Source organism: Mya arenaria, chromosome 10 (genome assembly GCF_026914265.1).
Source record: "Mya arenaria isolate MELC-2E11 chromosome 10, ASM2691426v1".
Taxonomy (NCBI): Eukaryota; Metazoa; Mollusca; class Bivalvia; order Myida; family Myidae; genus Mya; species Mya arenaria.
Genome location: NC_069131.1, coordinates 29,956,951 through 29,979,608, shown reverse-complemented (window position 1 = coordinate 29,979,608; position 22,658 = coordinate 29,956,951). Strand labels below are relative to the sequence as shown.

At 36.3% G+C, this 22,658-nt stretch overlaps 1 protein-coding gene across 23 annotated transcripts in view; it reads left to right on the top strand.

Moving 5' to 3' along the window:
• Nucleotides 1-12,335: 12,335 nt before the first annotated feature.
• Nucleotides 12,336-22,658, top strand: part of LOC128205675 (zinc finger protein 768-like) — a 57,952-nt gene continuing 47,629 nt past the window's right edge. For all 23 annotated transcript variants that reach the window (XM_052907511.1, XM_052907508.1, XM_052907509.1 and 20 more), the window contains exons 1-4: nucleotides 12,336-12,444; nucleotides 15,250-15,403; nucleotides 17,044-17,200; nucleotides 18,138-18,758. In XM_052907511.1, coding sequence (XP_052763471.1) covers nucleotides 15,314-15,403; nucleotides 17,044-17,200; nucleotides 18,138-18,758 — 868 coding nt within the window. In that variant the 5' untranslated portion in view covers nucleotides 12,336-12,444; nucleotides 15,250-15,313. The remainder of the gene's footprint in view (nucleotides 12,445-15,249; nucleotides 15,404-17,043; nucleotides 17,201-18,137; nucleotides 18,759-22,658) is intronic.

Sequence of the window (22,658 nt, the reverse complement as noted above, 5' to 3'; positions counted from 1 at the left end):
TGCTAAACTTCGCATTTCATTGTGCTAAATTATCAATCCATGTTAAATCATCCTATTATTTATTCTTTTTATTTTGACATACTACCTGGTCATATTTAGGGTCAAAACTGCAATAACAACTTCACTGGTTAAGCATGGTACGCTTTTGCTCGTGCCACCACGATGTATGGACGAATTAAAGGGAGACTACCATAGATCTTTACATTAAAGGGAGGCTATTACAGAAAAGGACCTTAAAGGGAAAAGGGAGACTATTAGAGACCTACATACTGCACGTTACGATGTCTGGACTAATTAAAGGGAGACTACTAGAGACCTGGACATTAAATGGAGGCTTCTAGAGACCTGGACCTTAAAGGGAGACCTCTAGAGACCTGGACCTTAAAGGGAGACCTCTAGAGACCTGGACCTTAAAGGGAGACATGTAGAGACCTGGACATTAAAGGGACACTTCTAGAGACATGGACCTTAAAGGGAGACCTGGACCTTAAAGGGAGACCTGGACCTTAATGGGAGACCTCTAGAGACCTGGACCTTAAAGGGAGACCTGGACCTTAAAGGGAGACCTCTAGAGACCTGGACCTTAAAGGGAGACCTCTAGAGACCTGGACCTTAAAGGGAGATTACTAGAGACCTGGACATTAAATGGAGGCTTCTAGAGACCTGGACCTTAAAGGGAGACCTCTAGAGACCTGGACATTAAAGGGAGGCTTCTAGAGACCTGGACCTTAAAGGGATACCTCTAGAGACCTGGACATTAAAGGGAGACCTCTAGAGACCTGGACCTTAAAGGGAGACCTCTAGAGACCTGGACCTTAAAGGGAGACCTCTTGAGACCTGGACCTTAAAGGGAGACCTCTAGAGACCTGTGCCTTAAAGGGAGATTACTAGAGACCTGGACATTAAAGGGAGACCTCTAGAGACCTGGACCTTAAAGGGAGACTTTTAGAGACCTGGACATTAAAGGGAGACCTCTAGAGACCTGGACATTAAAGGGAGACCTCTAGAGACCTGGACCTTAAAGGGAGACCTCTAGAGACCTGGACCTTAAAGGGAGACCTCTAGAGACCTGGACCTTAAAGGGAGACCTCTAGAGACCTGGACCTTAAAGGGGGATTACTAGAGACCTGGACATTAAAGGGACACTACTATAGACCTAGACATTAAAGGGAGACTTGGACCTTAACGGGAGATTACTTAACGTCATCATGTCACCTGGCACGATGTCTGGACAAATTAAAGGGAGAAGACTAAAGACCGTAATGTTGCCCGGCACGATGTCTGGATAAATTAAAGGGATACTACTAGAGACCTATGTACTGCCCACCACGATGTCTGGATAAATTAAAGGGATACTACTAGAGACCTATATACTTCCCACCACGATGTCTGGACAAATTAAAGGGATAATAATAGAGACCTATATACTGTCCACCACGATGTCTGGACAAATTAAAGGGATACTACTAGAGACCTATATACTTCCCACCTCGATGTCTGGACAAATTAAAGGGATAATACTAGAGACCTATGTACTGCCCACCACGATGTCTGGATAAATTAAAGGGATACTACTAGAGACCTATGTACTGCCCACCACGATGTCTGGATGAATTAAAGGGATACTACTAGAGACCTATGTACTTCCCACCTCGATGTCTGGATGAATTAAAGGGATACTACTAGAGACCTATGTACTTCCCACCACGATGTCTGGATAAATTAAAGGGATACTACTAGAGACCTATGTACTTCCCACCTCGATGTCTGGATGAATTAAAGGGATACTACTAGAGACCTATATACTTCCCACCACGATGTCTGGACAAATTAAAGGGATACTACTAGAGACCTATGTACTGCCCACCACGATGTCTGGATAAATTAAAGGGATACTACTAGAGACCTATATACTGCCCACCACGATGTCTGGACAAATTAAAGGGATACTACTAGAGACCTATGTACTGCCCACCACGATGTCTGGATAAATTAAAGGGATACTACTAGAGACCTATATACTGCCCACCACGATGTCTGGATGAATTAAAGGGATACTACTAGAGACCTATATACTGCCCACCACGATGTCTGGACAAATTAAAGGGATACTACTAGAGACCTATATACTGTCCACCTTGATGTCTGGACTAAATAAAGGGAGACTTCTAGAGACCTACATACTGTCTACCACGACGTCCGATCGAAATAGAGGGAGACTACTACAAACCCACATGCTGCCCCTGGGATTGTTTTCATTATTATAACTATACATTTGTAAAAGAGTCCTAGTGCCAAATAGTGCCAAACCTTCTTTGGAGTAGTAGAACTATGTCCTTATTATTATATAGTGAGTCCCAACATCTAGACAATACTCAGCATATCTAATAAGTGGATATTGCTTTCAAATAGTTTTATAAGACAGTGCCACTAGGACGCTTTCATAAGATGTGAGAAGTTGTCATTATAATGTTCTCACAAGATTTTGTTTTTATTATTGTTTGTCAATTTCTTATTGTGAAAAGGAAGATCAAAGCTATTGGGCAAATTATATCTTTTATCTTTTATTTGAACAAAACTTAAATCACTTTCATGTCAATAAGTCGGAATAAACGAAATGTAAACATACCCTCTTATAGAGACGTTTAAAATAATTGATGACAAACGTATCTTTTGTGCCTCCGATTTTTGGGCGAGCCTCTCGGTAATTGAACTGTCATCTTAAGTGTTATATAGAAAGACATTTCATTTCCATTAAGGGGTGATCACAGAGAGAGAAAGAGAGACAGGCAGACAGAGGAAGAGAGAGAGAGAGAGAGAGAGAGAGAGAGAGAGAGAGAGAGAGAGAGAGAGAGAGAGGGGGGGGTGGGGAGAGGGATAGGGGTGGGGCAGGTAGCAAGGCAGAGAGAGAGAGAGAGAGAGAGAGAGAGAGAGAGAGAGAGAGAGAGAGAGAGAGAGAGAGAGAGAGAGAGAGAGAGGCGCAGAGGAAGAGAGAGAAGCATGCATGCTATATACGGGTTTCTTAAGCAGGACTCTGGTAAACACAGACTACAATATCAATAGAATATATTGTCGAAATTCCTTTGAAAGTATTCCACAAAGGGGCAGGCCCAGTAGTGAACAACTATTCAAATACGAAATATCACCTATTTGACAACATTGTTACCGAAAAGAAATTACATGGCGAAAACCATTGATCCAGTTCATAGCATATGAATAATTTAAATGAATTACCGTATTGTTTTACCTACAAAGAACGGTAAAACATTGATTACTCTGTCTTTGCAAAACTCAAACTTAACATGATTTCCCAGGAGTTAGCTTGTACTGTATGCTATCAGATACAACTTACAGCCAGATTGCCTGATGACTTATTTACAAAGGAATTTGATCGGAGTATTTCCAAGTGCAAATTAAGCTCAAAGTCAAATCAAAACGTGCCAACGAAATGGAATTATATAATGTTGAAATAACGTGTTTCACAATCGTTGAATAATTAATAAGTTTAACCTAAGTTAAGCTCAAAAACATAAGTGTTTTCAACCTGAATGCTGTGAGGTGTTAAACTATGACTATAATTTGATGAAGTACCTTCACTTATTTACATTTCATTTAGTAAGTTTTAAAGCTGCACTCTCACAGATTGAGCGTTAAGACAACTTTTTGTTGTTATTTTTTGTCTTGGAACGAGTCAATTTTTGCGAAAATCCAAGGAAACCAGTTATAAAAGACTACTGACAAAATTAGATCGCAGAATTTTATATTTGAGTTCAAAAATTAATGTTTAAATTCATGCATTTTTATTAAACCCTTAGTAACGGTTTAAGCCATTAAACATTAATTTTCGAACGGAAATATGATCTTTTGTCAGCAGTCTTATGTCATTGGTTTGCAGATATATACGCAAAAATATGCACTTTCCAAAAAGTTGTAAAATGGTAAATCCGTGAGAGTGCAGCTTTAAAAATCTTCATTCATTCAATTAAGACGATGTTGAATTTATGCAGGAAGGGTTTTTATCAGAAGAGTTTTAAAAGGGTGCTGCCCTTTGGGTGCGTTTTTTAGTACTTACCTACCTACTTTGCCCTAAGAAACGCCTCAGTGATTTCATTTAGTTCATTGGCCAGTTAATTTTACAGTCCAATCAAAACCCTTGAGTTATAATCTTAAAATTAAGAGAAATCTAAGATGGTGATTGAAAACAACCCCTGTAAGTGGGATTCATGTTTGATAATAGGATATTTACTATTCCTTATCATATAAGTGGACCGCCGGTTAAACCAAATAAAAACAGCATGGACACTCAATGGCTATTCATTTAATGAATAACGTCCAGTATATTTTAAAGGGCGGATCCGTGGTCTAGTGGTATTTCACTTGACTGTCAATCCAGGCGTCGCAGGTTCGATTCCTCCCCGCCGCAACATTAAAACACTAATTGCCTTCGAGGATGGACATTAAATAGGGGTCCCGTGTAACGGTGCTTTACACTGGAGCGCGTTAAAGAACCAGGGTAGCTCTAACCAGGGCTACATTCTGTCTGTGCACTATGCTCTAAAAACTACTATGACTAATAATCTTATGGAAGCACTCGCCGAATGGGCCTTACCCGAGTGCGAGTATATATCAACTTACATAACCATGTTTCAAAGGCGCCAGGCCCTATATCATCTTACGCGCGTTTATAAGTAGCACTAGGGCTAGTTTTTTCTCAAAAGGTATGCTATTGGTTAAGTGATGGTACTCCAGAAGTGCACGAGTACGTACTTTCAAACATGTTTGTTCAATGCAATGATGTGATCCCTATGATCCTAGTTCAATCATGTTTGAACAAGAAGTTAATCCTGCCATTGCCTTACACAGATCATAATATATAACGATTATTTAGACTTAAGTTGAGGTAAACAACGTGATTAAAGACATCGTTTAACGTTTGAATGTGAAATCTTCTACGATATGCTTATGCACCAGTCAATTGTAACCACGCCCCCCCCCCCCAGGTCCGGGGGTATACCGGGGTTAGCCGAGGAAATGGGTCGTGTTTTTACCTTTCAGGTGGCCCCGCAGTGCCGGGTGAATGCGGTGGTTTTGTCTTCGCTTTAAATATAGTGGGGAATGGGCCTTACCTGTCCCTGGGGTGCGGGGATTTCACCATCTGTTCGTCCCCGCACCCGGGGATTTTAGCCGGGATTGGCTTGACCGAAAGTCAAAGTCCCCGCTATTCCCCGGACCTGGGGGGCGTGGTTACAATTGACTGATGCATTATATATACTAATAAATCAAGCGTAGCTGAAACAGGTGTCTGAAATTCGCATAAGTACTAAGGATCACAAGTCTGTCCGGGACACTACCAGAATAGTGAGGACTTGAAAGTTAACAATGATAGCGTTATAAACATTGTTAACTTTACGTGTGAACTATTATAATGTGGTCATAAATAAAACAAACGTAGCTGAAACAGTTGTCTGAAATTTGTAAGAAGTTCTACGGATCACAAGTCTGTCCATGAAACTACCAGAATAGTGAGAACTTGAAAGTTAACAATGATAGCGTTAAAAACGTTGTTAATTGTATATGTGAAATATAATTATGTGCTCATAAACAAAACAACTGCATCTGAAACATTTCTCTCAAAATAAAAAAAAACTACTGCAAATAACAAGTATGTATATAAAACTACAAGATAAGTGAGGACTTCAAAGTTAACATTGATGGCGTTAACTGGTTGTTAACTTTATATGTAAAATATTTTAATGTGATCATAAACCAACTGCATCCGAAACAGTTCTCTCAAAATAAAACATAAGTACTGCAGATAACAAGTATGTATATAAAACTACAAGATGAGGACTTGAAAGTTAACAATGATGACGTTTAAAATGTTGTTAACTTTATTCGTGAAATATTGTAATGTGATCATAAACAAAATAATCTGAAACAGTTGTCTCAAAATAAAACAAATAAAATAAAAATAAATAGATAACAAATATGTACATAAAACTACCAGATTATTGAGGACTTGAAAGTTAACAATGATAAAATTAACAACGCGGTTAACTTTAACAAAGCTCACGCATGTATTCTTCTTGTTTTTGTTTTTTTGTCCTTAACTTAAGTTCGACCTTCACCTAGATATGGCCAATACAAAGTTGACAATCATCAAAAACAAACAATGATGTAGCATGATTCTGAAAACTTTAATATCAAACAGCTTAAACAACCATTCAAACAATCATCTCGATAACATTCGATTGATTTCACCTTTTTACAGCCCTACTATCTATTGAAGCTTTGAAAGTGACTCAGGATGCTATGTTAAACTAATCTCTGGCTCTTATGAAGTATTGTATTTCAGCTATTACAAAGGCTTCTGGGATGACATTTATATTGGTCAATGTGTTTGCTTTGCATAAATAATTTTGGTAAGTCTTTGAGAAAATGTCATTTAGTCTGAAGAGTTTCGAGATTTTGTTTGACTTCCTTAGGTATCTCCAATGATTGGCCAACAAAGTTATTCGCCGATATCAGACCCTTGAAACTGTACCATAACCTGTGTTTCAAATTTATGAATTAATCAGCGGTGATTAAAAAGATAATAATGCAAGGTTCATGCAGTTCGTGTCTATATCTCAGGATCAGAAGTTGCCATATCACGCATCAGAAAAGAACCTGTCAGCCTGTCGTGGATTATTATTAAACGTGTAATTAAACGTGAATTCGTCTCCGTGGCCTAATGGTTTAGCCGTCCATCTACGGGGAGGAAGGTCGTGGGTTCGATCCCTTGACGCATCATACCGAAAGACGTTTGGTCCAAGTTGGTACAAGCTCCCTGGCCCAGCATTCGGCATTTAAAGAGTAGTCCTTTGAAAAGTGATCAACTCAGTACTGGTTTTACCCAGGAAAGTTATACCCCGTTTGTCAGAACTTTATACTGAGCACGAAAAAATCCCAAGGTTTTGACGGTTTGCATACTCAAAAAGCGGTACGTTTTAATCCGCTGCAAGGAGATCGCGAAGTAATTATATTTAGCAGTTAAACTTTATGACTTAACTATTATGAATCTTATTTATGTTTGCAACAATTCACTTCACTGGCAATCAATTTAAACTAAGATCAACAAATACAACTCTAAAACACTACATTTAATTAATGATATAATTAAAAAAACATACGAACTACTTCAACTGATGTACCGGCATACATCCGAGGTTGTTATCGATAAAAATGGCGGAGGAGCTCCAAATGGATGGGGGTACAGAAGCAAATTATTTTAATTTTATATACTGCATATATATAACTAATTTAATTATATATATATACGGAGTGTATATATTAAAATAGGCTAGGAAAAAATAAAAAATGTTTCTTCCCTCTGTGGCTTGAGCCCGCTTCAATTTGAGTTTAGTCGATCTTAGTAGATCTTATTCGTAAATTGGATTTATCTTATTGTCATACTTTTCGTTATTTGGGCTAAATATTTGTGTGAATTGCATTTTAGCCAGGAAAATATAAAAATTCTAAGAGAAAGTTGAGAGAATATATAAAAGAAACATTTGTGACATCCACACAGATATAAGATTATTGAAGGTGACAGCCTTCAGTAATACTGGACCCAGCAGGACATTGTTTTAATCAAAATCGCAAGGCTTAAGGTCGTAATTTCCCAGGCGTAGCCTCGATAATGGCGTAAACTGCGTTTAAATAAAATTATCATTAGGACATTTATCGCATAGATTCGCCGCGGGACTTTAAAGGCGTGTCTAAGCACTCAAGATTGAGCAGCGTAACGTTTATGACTAAGATATTTTATTGAAACGGGGACTGGGCACTTGATGCCACAAGTCATATATTTTATCAATTATCCGCTATCGGTGACTGCAATCAATCAATGGTCGATTACTAATCAAATATGCTTATGCATGTACAAATATTTCCGTTTGGCATATTGGATTCCACTATTTTATCAAATTTAACGGGTATATCTAGCATTCAGGTATTCGAAGTACAAATACAGTCGAACCCCGTTGGCTCGAACTCGCTTGGCTCGATTTTTTCGTTTGCACGAGCTAGATATAAAGGACCGTTTTCTTTACACTGAAGGTAAAAATCACGCTTGGCTCGATTTTTTCGAGGCTCGGGGTATTTTCGCTTGTCCTTGGGAGTTCGAGCCAACGGGGTTCGACTGTATGTGATTTTGTGATGCCTCGTTACATCATGCTACAGTCAAAACTCGTTGGCTCGATATCGCTTAGCTCGATTTCCTCGTTGGCTCGAACTGGATTAAAAGGATCGATTTTTCCTTACCATATCTTCATATAGAACTCGATCGGATGGCTCGATTTCTCAATGTTTTGATGAGTATATACAGAAAGGGTGTTGGTTTATATTAATTTAGTTTTGCTCGACGGAGAAGACAGATGTAAGCTTATATGAATCACTCTCGATTCCGTTTCCTGGGCATAAACCAGAACTGTGTCATTTTTGGAAGGCCATGAGAAAGTTCCCCTGGTGGGGCTCGAACCCACAACCTCTTGGTTGAGAGGCAGACACCTATCCAAATAAAGCACTATCACCCTGGAAGAGGTTTTATATATTGGGAGAGAATATATAGAAACACTAACGGAACAAAATTGTTTGCCCTTTAAAGCTTGTAAAATACTAGTAGGTCATTTCACGTCCGATTTCAATTGAGATAAACAACAAAAATATAAACTGAAATAATGTGCAACCATGATGAGACCAACTTGTAATGCATTGCTCCTGCCACCACGCCACCACGATGAATGGATGAATGGAGACCTACATGTAATGCCTTCGTTCCTACTACAACTATACGTGGACGAACGGAGACCTACATGTTCTTGTTACCAAGCTGTCGGATGAATGGAAAACTATATATGTTTACGTTGTTCAATACCCTATCATCTAAAACATACTCTTTGTACTACATGTACTTTACTCACAAATGAGAAGCATTCAATCCAAATAAGTTTTAGATATTTTGTTTCTCAAAAGATTTTTACGATATTTTTATTTTTAGATAGTTTTGTCTCAAACCCGTTGAGTCTGCTTTTTTAAAATTATTTGAACAAAAACTAAAGTAGTTTTTATGTCAATAGATCGTAATAGACAAAAAGTAAACATGCCCTCTTATAGAGAGGGCTTGAGTAGTTGATAGCAAACATATCTTCTGTGCCCCCGTCGTTTTGGGCGGACGCACCGGTAATTGATCTGAAATGTAATGTGAATGCGTCATATCAAGATTGAGTTTATATGGACATTACAAATAAAATATAATGTATAATTTCCATCCACTGTCAACCAGTTTCTTTATAAGTATGGATGTTGTTGAGGAAAGTCAGATAAAACTAAAATGCAGATTGCATTATAATATTGAACACTCACTTAAATGCTATAATACTAATACTAATAATAATACTAATACTACTACTACTACTAATAATAATAATAATAATAATAATAATAATAATAATAATAATAATAATAATAATAATAACACATTATGACATAATTACAGTGTCTACTAGAAAACATCTTATTTTCAATATGGCCTTCTAAAACAGTACATAATGATATCTTTACACAATTTACACATGTATACATACTACAATGCTGAGGGTACATCTACCCGGGAGCAGTTGATTCCCGAAAATAAAGCCTAGTTATTTTAACATCCCCCGCTATATAGCTGTATAATGGTTTAACCCCGTCAGATCCTCCGTACGATGTAAATAATTATAAATATATTTTTTATCACATAAGGTGTAAAGGAATTCTACCCGAAACATGTGTTGTGTACAAGATGCAAAATACAATAATCTTTATTTTAAAGCTGCACTCTCACAGATTTACCGTTTTGACAACTTTTGTATGTTTTGTCTTGAAATGAGCCAATTTTTGCGTAAATATCAGAAAACCAGTGTTATAAGAATGCTGATAAAAATCAGATCGCAGTGTTTCATATTTCCTTTCCAAAAGCTATATTTAAAACATGTTTGAACATAAATATGGAAACATGCGGTCTGCTTTTTGTTAGCAATCTCATATCACTGGTTTCCATGCATTTTCGCAATTTGACTCGTTCAAAGAAAAAAGTTATCAATTCGTTCAATCTGTGAGAGTGCAAGTTTAAGTGGAGTAAAGGTAAAAATAGCTCAATTACCTATTGCCGACATACCTCTCTCGAAGTATAAATATTTGAAGTAAGGCGCGGACAGACCTTATTAATGCCAATAACTGCCCGTGTCATACTTTACTGGGTATCCGACAATGAAGTATTTTGAAGCCAACACTGTTACATGATGTGGAAATCACGATGACTGACACATGGGTTGTTCCGCAGCACCAACAGTTTGTAAAGAAGGTCCACCCTTTAGGACTACCCGGATGGTCTCAGAGGAGGCGACATCGGTTTGCCGACAATATAATTTAGTTTAGTTTAAACTTATTTATTTCACAACTATTCAGTGTGTGTATACCACGTGATGAATTACGTCATATTTGCTACGTAGAAAGGCAATATTTTGCTTAAAATAAAGACTTAAATCAAAGATATCTTATCGCTTACTACACCATTTAAAATGAAACAAATGCCAGTCTATGCCGCTTCAAGAGCCCCACCTTTGTTTTATAACCGGAGTTTGATAAGGTGATTAGTTTCATCAAACACTTCGACAAACCTGTTTCCAAAATAATGTTTTGACAGTGCTTCGTCAGACGGCCGTATCGTGAAAAGGTTTGTCGAAGTGTTATAAGAAACTAAACTTTCAATCAAAATTTGGTAAAAGACCGAAGACGGAGCTCCGTAAACGGCATAGACTGCGCTATGTTTCATTTAAAATGGTAAAGATATGGAAAAGTTATCATTGCTTTAAGTCTTCACTCGAACCAAAATATTGCCTTTCGACGTAGCATTTATGACGCAATTTATCACGTGGTATACACACACTGCTATTGTGAAACAAGTTATTACAACATGATATTAATCGCTCGCGTTGGCACGATGTTACGCGAGAGTGTGGTCTTGTGTTGTGGGGGACACCGGAGTACCTGGGGGAAACCCACTTGTCCGGCTTGGTGACCACAAACCAATCTCACATGCGCCCTGGCCGGGAATCAAACCCGGGTCGCATAGGGGAGAAGCGAGTGCACTAACCACTGCACTAACCGGACAAGTAAATATAAAAATAATTTAGTTGTTTTAATTTCCGTCAGTTTTACTTGGACGCGGAATCAGTCGAAGAACAGTCACTTACATGTTTTTTGCTATACCTTGCGCATTCACTTGTGTATTTCATTATGTTGGGAAAGGGTTTCATTTTTTAGCTTATGAAAACAGTGTGTGAACGGTTTAGGGCCATACAAAATCGTTCTTATGTTTAGCGTCAACCGTTCGTACTAAAAGCTATTTAACTGTCCTGAAATAAACAAAAGACCCCCTTCCCCCACCCCCCCCCCAAAAAAAAAAGAAGAAGAAGAGAGTACTAAATGAGTGACATCCTCAGTTGAGCCTCCTTAGTCCAGTCAGGACATTTTTTAACTGTTATATGGACTTCCACTGCAAAATGGGTTTCAAATAAAATTTTATTTAAGCGTATTGATCATTGAAATCACACAGAATGCATATCTGATATCGAATGCCAGGAATAATAGTACTAAGTATAAAGCATGTTGTTTGCATTTGTTATTTGTAGTCGAAATTATAGTAAAAGGAAATAAAAAAATATCTGGCAAGATCGTTGGTCATATAAATTGTGTGTGTTTTTTATCGGGAAGACAAAAACCTATCCATCCCATGACGCTAAACAAAGAAACGATTTGGTATGGTGCTAGTTACGTTTAATTGCATTAGTTACATGACTATGTGTTCGCTTGAGCACACTTTGTGCAGCACCAATGAAATTTAATTTGTTGATAAACTTGTTCGAAAATCAAATATTGAAAAAGACTGTTCAAATTTCAAGTTATAATATAAAATGGATGCATTGGGTTAAAGTGAACAGTCAGTTCAATAAGTATACATTTCAGTTAAATGTTGCAACCCCTGAATGGATGAAATTATTACGAGCTTTATCAATATTTTTCGATTTTACTTTAGATCATTGATATTTCTGAATTAACATCTCCACATTGCAATCAGACTGAAGTCTGAATAGAAAGTTAGTGAATGGGAAAATGCAACTTATTAATGAAGTTGTCCCATAACTTAACTTGACTTGACGAACAACATGAAATTTCTCTTAATAAAATTTCACCACGAATCTGTCTTTGCGTGCTTTAGTACACCATTATAGTTGTGTGTAGCCTTGTTGCGCGTGGGTTTTAAAACTACAACAACAACCAAAATGGCGTAAAAAGCGGACAATGAAACATAAATTTTCTCTAAAAAGTCTTTTGTATACCATTTCTTCTAATATTATTGCGGTAAATAAGTAAACTATTTATATCCAAAAAAGCCTATGGTAGTAAATATTGCAATTTTACTTTTTGTTGTTGCAACCTTCGAGATCTGTTTTCGCCGTACATTATTACGATTTTCGCTAGTCTACATATTTTGAAGATATCAATTGAAAGTTGAACTGCCAAAATTCAATAATACAAGCAGGGGTTATGTAAATATGACTAGTATAGTGATAACTACGCAATATTCCACCCCCCTATTTTTATCATGTTACCTAAATTGTGTTCTCTTTTATACCCTAGTTCTCACTTTTCTGATGTGATTTGCCTCATCAGTGTTTTATTTTTTCACTAACAAGCCGGCGCGCACCGTTCATGTCAGTAACACTCGGAAGAGGAGTTGACATTAAACAGAGATAGATAGATAGATATTAATAAATGTAAAATGTATGTAAATGTGCAACACGGCCAATGATGCAACTGATCCCTTCAGAGAAAAGCATGCTCGACCCTGAAGGGGTCTACTGGTCTTTATATACAGTAAATTCTCAATCCACACAGAGCCTGAGTTTTGCTAATTTGCATATTACTAGCCACAATAATGCGTGTATAGGGAACTTTTTTAACATTTGGATATTCATTTTGTTCCCTAAACGTCACAAGTCCACTGATCCATACCAATGTAAAATATATTGTTACAAATATAAATTGTAACTCCACAATACTTAACACTTTCCTGTTTAATAAAAACACAAAAGCTACACATTAATTATTTTGGTCAATACCTTTCTCTTATTTCATTTAAGCAGTGGTCAAAATTAGCACAAGCCGGCAAGCCCTGCATTGCTAAAATCATACATATGATAATTTCTTGTGTCAATTCCGGGACACTCGTCGTAATGTCAACGCACACTAGGGGGGTCCGGGGGCATGCCCCCCCCCCTGATTATTTTTTAACAGGGGAACGTCTGTGGTGCATTCTAGAGCATATCTGGGGCTATTTTAGTTGTTTTTAACGTCGGGAAAATGTACCTATTTTGACTGCCAAGACGTATTTTTTACTTGACATGGTTTGTTTTTTTCTGCATTTTCTTGAAAAAATAAAACCACCAGATATTTTCCCAGGCTTTAAATGAAGTGCTAACCAGGAGGATATGCAGTCTACTTTCGGTTTCATCAAAACAGGAAATAAACAACTATACGGGCACCTGTTTTCCTGCGCTTTTGAGAACATGCGTTACAAAATATTTATTTTTTCATCACATTTAAAACGATTGCAATTTATGACACACAATATTTTCCAGACAATCAAGAAGATTTTCCAGTCGATGAGCTTTTTTTCTATTTGGATATGCATATAATTTTGATAGAGACGTGTCAACAATCGGCTGTATAAAGCGATCATGTGACTTACCATGGTCACGTGATTAAAGCACTCTATACAACCACCTGTATACCCCATATCGTCAGTTTAATTTCGGCGTAAAAATACACAACGATAGTTCGAAAAAAAGGTCCAAAACACTAAAATTCCTTATGGACGCGTAAGTTGTTTTAAGTATAACGACGTATCGACTTTGAAATTTGAATGGAATACGGGATGTTTTCCGTGTTTTAATTTTGTTTTTTTACTCATATTGTTACTTTCTTTGAACTTACCTTCATGCTCGTTTGTCGGTAAAATGTGTGAAAAATATCAATTCATCAATTAAAATCATTCATAAGACCAAACAAATCCATATGAAAACAATGATTTTGTATAGAAGAACCCTCCCCGACTCGTTAAGCACAACAATAGGCCAATAGATCGGGTGATTGACGATGACCTCGACGACACACGTACCAATTAACGGATTAGTGTCAACATGTCCTGTGTTTTACGACCAGTGTCCCGGGCAGGCAAAATAGCTGACTTACATTGGTAAAATTAAGATAATCGATTCCGAGATTTTTTTTTCGTTTTTTTTTTATGACTTTCCGGGACAAACATGCACCCTCCGTGACTCCGTGACAGAGATATGATTTCCGGGACAATCCGGGACGTCCGGTACGTTATCACATGTATGGTAAAATGTCTTTGGGCTTGCTCAAATTCTGAATTTTATATAGCAGGGCTTGTTCAAAAATTTGATGCCAAGCAATAGTATAATAATTCGGGCTTGTTCATCCAAAAGTCTAATTTCAATGACTGCTTAAGTATTAAATGAAACACAAATAGTCAGTAAGTTGAGATCGACTTCTGTCAATAAAGCATCGCCATTTTGGAACCATCTAGCAGGTGCCCGTTATGTTTCTGCTCAATATACTTAGCGCTGGGATCTGTCATTTTTGGCTAGGAAAACGACAAGTGGGATATGGACACGTAGAGTCATCAAATAAATTATCATCAAAGACTCTGAAGTGGCTGTTTATATGGCTGTTTATATGGACTAGCATATAGCCAACCATAGCATACTTCAGTCTATAACAGAATGTTATACTATGAATGCACATCTGCCTCCTACAGCGGACCGTAACATTACTTTCCACTCCTAGAAAACTCGTTCCGAGTCTTGGCCTTGGAAACTAAAGGATTAAAATTTCCCACTGAATTGATAAGGTCATGAGTTATGCTACCTGTTGATTCCTGTTTCCTGATTTGACCGCATGTAATTGATAAATATATATTTGCATGATGGTTTGGACACTTGAAAATTTGGACCCAAGAGTTAGTCTGAGACTGGAGATTAGATTAAGCTAGTCAAAAGCCCTTTTGAATTCAATTTTCTTAGCTATTCTTGAATATTATAAAAATATAATTACATTATAAGTCCTCTTCAACTTTTTTAGGTGGATGTGTAAACCAATAAAACATTCCATTTGATTTGCCGAAGAAGAGCTGATCCCCACCACAATGGCGCCACCTGACATGGATGTAATCAAGGAGGTGCCAGGATACAAAGTCATTCTGAAAGCTGTTCTCAAAGCTCAGATACAGCAGCTGGTAAGTCTTTGCTGATCTTCCACAAGGTAAATAACAGAGAATATTCTTTCTTGTTGCACTCTGCAAAAATTTTGATGTTATTAATCAGAGTTTTTCGCTTACTCACATTTAGCTTTCACATATATATGTACATTTGTGTACCGAGTTTGAATTTAGACTCGCATACTCGCAAAATGCGAGCGACATTTGCAAATTGCGAGTGACTTTTATTCAAGCTTGCAAAATTCTGCGAGTGGCTTTTTCTAGACCACAAAATGTCAAAGGAAAGTAGAATAAACATGAACTTAACTCCGCAACGTAGTCGAGTGTAAACAGCCTTTAAGTGGCATGTTAACACTACCAGTAGAAGACAGTACTGAGTCACGCTCTAGTAAGTTTTCAAAAATAAAACAAATACGGAAAAGGCCGAGTTTTATCTCGAATCTTTCCGGGATGATCCGAGGCATGCATATTTCGAAGCGAATACAAATGACGTATTCATCTAGCTCAATCATTGGCTGAATTTGGCGCTTTCGCGCACTATATGTAAACCCCATCAACCTTTGAATATATTTCCGCCCAACTGTCAAAGCGAATAGACTTCATCGATCGATATATTTCATGGTCTAAAGCATCCTTGCTACATTTACTGTTGCTTTTATTTATTTTGAAGTTATAATGTTATTGTTTTAATACTTAAATAAGATTTAATGAAATCTGTAGCTTGCTTGCCGAATGGGTATTACCCGATGGCGAGGGTGAATATACAAAGTGAACAATGTCAAATTATTGGACAGCTTTGTTATCAAAAAGCAGCCAGCATCTGATGAGTCTCTCCGAACCCCCCAAAATGAATATGCTATATATCAACAAGTTCCAGCAGTCTAGTGACTCGAGATTTATACGTTTTAATATTCATAATATGTCTTAGGTGTAAATTTCTAATTAAATTAGACAATATCATAAGGGAATAAAGCAAATAATAAAATTGCAAGTTGATTTTTCATTTTGCGAGTTGCGTAAAAAAGCACTCGCAAAATTATGCGAGTGCTTCTCAAAGTTAAATTCGAACCTTGGTGTACTCACATTTTTGTGTACTCATATTTTTGTGTACTCACATTTTTTTTATTTCAGACCTTTATAATAGAAGGATGGACTCACACTTTGATATTTACACTTTTTGATATTAATTCTTTTAATGAACTTCTGTTTTTCAATTTGTTTTGAAATATTTCACTATATGTTTTAAATTGTAAATTTATACAATTAGAAACAGTGAATTATTTAACACTTGGTAAGCACAATCAATCGAAATGAGACTTTTGGATGAACGAGTCTGAATTTTTACAGTGATGCTTTGGATCGTAATTTTAAAGACGACATACTTCCAAAATTTGCTGTAGCCATCATATTGGCTGCCATTTTCATACGCACCTATGGATGTATAATCAAATTCCTTAATGGATGTATACTAACAGATTTAGGTTCATAATAACTTCACTTAACTTTCCTTGATTTATTAGGTAACATATAGTTTTAATGAAATATTGTCTTTCTTGCTCAGTGAATCCTCGCAATTGGGCACCTTTTGGGCCCAGGATATATTCTTGAATACTATATCTTTAGTTCAGTAAATTCATCATAAGAATGTTGACTTTCAGATTGAACAGCTAGCGACCACAACAGAGGAAGAGTCCATCATTATTACAGCGAGTGTGGCTGACGGTACCCTAAGTCACCTGGGCTCTGACTCTGCTAAAGGCTTCCTCGAGGACCACGAGGATGTCAAGTCACAGTTCCTGGGATACTGCCTCAAAAGTATGTTATGTTCCTTAACTATAAATTGATATTACACATTAATAGTCAACATTTGAAGGGTATCTACATCTGTGTCTCCTATAATTTTTAAAGATGCACGCTTACTCCCAAATAAGCAGTACAAGGCAATACAATTGTTTTAATTTACCGAAAGGATGAATAAATATCGAAAACAATGTTTCAACTTATTATGAAGGATACCGTGTTTGATTTGAAAGAGAGGTGCAGGAAACACAGAATTTCTACCTAATGAGACTCTCCGTAATTTTTTCGGACACACAAGTCATTTGATATTTGTGCGTTTCAAGCTATTAAATACATGGTTACAATCTTGTTATAATCAGTAATTGATATTTTCCATAAATGCATTATTTAGTAAGTAGTTGAAGGTTTATCACTCAAAAATTATGTTTGTTATATTGGTTATAAATTCAAGTATTACGTTAAGAAAAAAGTCAACGCCATGGTTACATTTTCAACTTTGTGCATCTGCAAAATGTGTAAGTGTAATCTTAGCCTGCTTGTCAGCCAAAGTATACGCTGATGGCATGTAATTTCTACTGATCCTTTTTTATTGCATGATTCTCTATGTTTCATGTGAAATACGACCATAAGGTTATTTCTTGTTTTGTATAATCGTAATGTAATATCATTTGAAATGATGTCTGTTGTCATTTTGATATACTATTTTATTGTCAAACTTTTTAAGAAAAAATGAATTAAATCTTTACTTTTGGTGAGGCCTTAAATAAAAACCTACCTATTCTACCTATTTTTGAAAAGAATGTTACCCTAACCAAACCATTTTTTTTGGCCCAAGAAATGAGTCGTCGTTATTTTATACAATAATTATGGCAACTTTTAAGATCCTATTTGTATACAGATCTAATATAAATGTATTATATGAATCAAAACACGTTCTTTCCCTCTCCGTCAGCGCACCACCAACGCAAGCAAGAGGAGAAGGAGCGAAAGGATCTGGAGGCAGAGGTTGCCAAAATACAGCAGGCCTTACCCCCTCTTTACCCATCCCCAAGGGGCTCTCTTAGGGGTGGTTACAGAGCCCGGGCACCCAGGTTCACTTCGCCGAGATTCCCGGGCGTCCGGCATGAACCTTACAGTGTACCTCGAACACCCTCGGCAAGACCAGGAGTTTCTCCAATGGCAACAGAACCTAAAACAAATGTGAAAACCGAACCATATGACCCAAACATGAATACAAGTGGTGTAAGTTTGCTTGACAATGACGATGACAATTCTAAATCCTCTTCTTCAACGATTCCAACTGAACAAGGGCAAGAGGGAATGGGACAGGGATCTGGGGATGTCTCGGGTCTTGTTGTAGCAGGTAGTGCAGATGATGACAATGATACTGATAATGTGACAATCAAACAGGAAATATTGCAAGGAGAGGAAGATCTAGAAATCACGGGTGTCGAACCCGGGATGCCCATTCCCACTAGTCAAGCGTGGGACCCAAATGCAGCAATGGGAATGAACTTTGACCCCTCAGGCGCGACCGGTTCCCAGGCGGACTTGGCTGCACAGCAGGGATACAGTAAGTGGATTATTGATAATTATTTGATTAAACCAGAAAGGAGGCTTGTGGAATGGTGATAATACAGGGTATATGATCTGAGGTTGTTGACAGATTTAATTATCTGGAAAAATTTATTGAGATCAAAATTAAGTGTATTTAAAGACTGATCAAGTATTTAAAGTAAGTTTTATATTGATTGATCATGTAACAAAGGCTATTTAATAATTTGAACGCAATCAGTTAAAAAGTTCAAAGGGATATCTATGTAATTCATAAATCTCAAATGGAAGCCAGAAAACTGATTACTGAAAACAATTTTTATAACTGTGTATAGGCAGCTTTTCAACAATTGTCTAAGTACTGGTACTGGTAAATGTATTAAAATTCTTAGTTAACTGTTGACTTTTCACCTACATTTATATATATGAAAATGACTCCCAACTTCTTTTTCTTCTAATGAGTTAGTTTACCACATAAATGTTTTCTGATAATGTTAGATGATGCTTCCCCTATTTTCACTACTTCTACAAGCTTCATTCTGGTTGACAAGGCTGCAGGAAGGAAACGTCACATTCCAGGAATGTAAAATACTGAATTTGAGCAAGCTGGGAAAGCATTTTAAAGCATTTTGACCAGTGCAGGGTTTGCAGATTTTGGCTAGTTTTAACGAAGGTTGTATGATATATTTTGATGATTATATTAAACAATTAGAAATCTGAATATTTTGTATACATGTAATATATTCCATTAGGAAATCGCTGCTTTAACATTGTAATGGTTTGCGACAAACATTAGAACAAAAATGGATTAAACTATCCTTCCTGGAATCTTGGTTATGATATTTGTATGTGGCTAAAGGAAGCGTTTTGTTGAAGAGAATATTACAGGATGAATTTATTTTTATAGATGTTGAAATGAAAATATCCATAAATTTTTAAAAAGACTTTAGAAAAAGTGCTCATTTGTGCTCGTCGTACATTTGCTTTTTCAAACTAGTTATTTCATCTTTGTATTGTAGCAAATAAAAGCTTAGTTTTTCGTTTTAGTCAAAGTTTGTATAAATACTTGAATTATTTAAATTCAATTTCATAATTTGTGATACTTAATAAATACTGACTGTTTATAATAATTTCACAATATTTTGTTCTCATTGATAAGATGGCCGCCATGCGCATATTATACTGCGGGATGACCTTATTGCCCACTGATTTCAAGTTCGATATGAGAAATTTGGCATTGATTGTTCAATTAATCTGTATAAAGACAATTTTTATTTTTTAGCAAAGTTTCGACAAGACGCTGAATTTAATTATTGTTCACTGCTTTTATTTGTTCTATTGTTTCAAGTTCCTAAGCAAGGCTGTTCCATTAGCCATATACTATAAACGTATATAGATGTATATAGTTAAATTGTCCATATAATATATTTATTTATAAAGATATTATTGATCAATTGTACATGTATGTTATTTATGTACATCTTGTACATTGTACTAAGGTTTTGATACATTCAACAATTAGTTTCATGCTGTTAATATCTGAAGGGTGTAAACTTGTAATTGAATGCAAGTTTATATATAGTAAATAACAACAGGTAAATGTACTAAGGTGATATTCCAGCATTTTCATCTTTTGAAATATAGAAGCCAATGATATATTACTGAATTCATTTAAATTTCACTAGCTTTATATATATATATAGAACTTTGTGTTGCTAATTATAAGCATATTTATATGAATATATAAACCTTCAACCTCTGAAATGTGAGCGCAACATAGATGCGTTTGCATACATAGATGTGTTAACCATCGTACAATGAAAGCCCCACCATTTTTTTCCTTTCACTTATGTTAAAAAGATGTTAAGTTGAATAAGTATGCATGCATGAGGTTAACTATACATACTCATCATGTAATTCCTTTGCCTTCAATTTACCACTCTCTCTTCTGTTTCTGATCTACTGTTTATGTATTAACTCTCTGATAGGTAAGCTTCTGTGGTAACCTGTTAATTCATTATTCTCCAAAAGAGATTGATTGGTTAATGCCCAATTTGATGGGTAGAAAGGGTACATAGTTACATGTATTTGAATCATCAGGTATAAGAAACTTGCCCAAATGTTATGCCTAGATAAAAAAAAAAATCATCCCAAAACGTGGGAGATGAACAGAGTCATGTATATTGATAGTTTATAATGCCTTAAATGTTACCTGATGAAATATATATGTGAGCTTTCGTAAAATGTTTAATAGGGTATCAGTGATAAAAATGTTATCAACTTCAAATATCAGTTTGAGGTCACCATTGCTCCCATTCTGGATGTTAAGTTTATGGTTCTGAATAGAAAACATGCTTCACCTAGAAGTGGGTATAAATTAGCTTTAGTTTCATTTTGTTTCATCGGCGAAGCAAGGCAGACACATATTGGGTTTACCTTGTCTTGACATTGTCAGGTGTCACACTTTCATTTCAGAGCAATGACTATTGATTGACTTGTTGTAGAGTCTTCAAACATTGTATGCACATTGGTCATGGTCAAAAGATGGACCATTTTATTATGGGGTCTGTAGGTCAAAGGTGAAGGTCATGGTGACCTTTTCTAGAAAAATGATTGGCACTCCCAACAGACTACACTTTCAATTTACAGAATTCTAGTCCATGTATTATTGAACTCAATGCTTGATAGTTATAAGCTTATATATTCCCTTTGACATAACTATTTTACAAGTCTTTCCCTCACCCAACACTTTCATGCTATGACATAATTCTCGCTTTAACTACTATGGAAACATTTTACCACACTGGTATTACCGTAAGAACTTTCAGAATTGAGGAATTTGTCATGTTTAGCAGAAGAATCCAGCTCACAGATGAACTTGAGACCTTTAGAGACAGCAGTTGAAGAATCCACAAAGAAGGTTGAAGATGAAAAGTCCACAGTCATCGTGCAAAGTGTTTTACCATTCACACAAATAAAAGAATGGCAAACAGATGTGATAAGTTGACTTGTTTTCGTGTATTCAATATTTCTTATATATATATTGGAACAAAAAATACCAATGTTTTTCTTTTTGCACTGTTTGTGTTTTATTTATTTATGTGTGAAATTATTCATGAATGTGTAAATCTCTGTATGCTTGAATCGAGTCGTAAACCTTTTATTACTTTATAATACTTTTACATATAATACTTTTACAAAGTTGATGCCAAGCTTTACATTTTGACCATTTACTGCTTTGTTTATAAATGTTTTGTTCCTGTATTTGTCTGCATACATACTCCATTTCTGGCAATGATGTTAACAATATTATTATATACACTTATATAATGGTGTCCAAAGTCGGATATTTCAGTGGGACATCTGAATTTCGAGGCAGAAATTGATTTCAGGCAGACAGTGGAAAACAAATGTTTTTATTAGTGTTTAATGTAGCAGAAAATTTAAGTGCACCCTGTAGGTTTTGCCAGTCAACTTTTGGTTTGAAATATTTGATACAGTAGACATTTAATTGAAAACCATATAATTTTAAGACACTAAAAGAAGAGACCTAAAAAGTTTAAGAGCTCTTGTACACTACTATTTTATGTCAAATTTGTGGTAAATCAGGATGTAACTTAAACTCAGTAATTTATTAGACCTAAAAGAAAAAACAGGGCTAAAATGACACATTTCCTGCAGCTCCCGACCCCTGAAATCAGGAAAGGACACTTGATTTCACCTGTTGGTGTCCCTTCAAGATTCATAGGAAAATTACGTACAGTTCAAGTGTCGACCCCCGCCCAAGGTTGTTTGTCAATTTTATACACCTATTCAGTAATGGATAAGTTTCATGATATTTCTTAAATATGATTGAAAAAAGGTAACTTGGCAAGTTCTAAGTATAGCCATGAATTTTCAGAACCAATCAGGCCAAGTA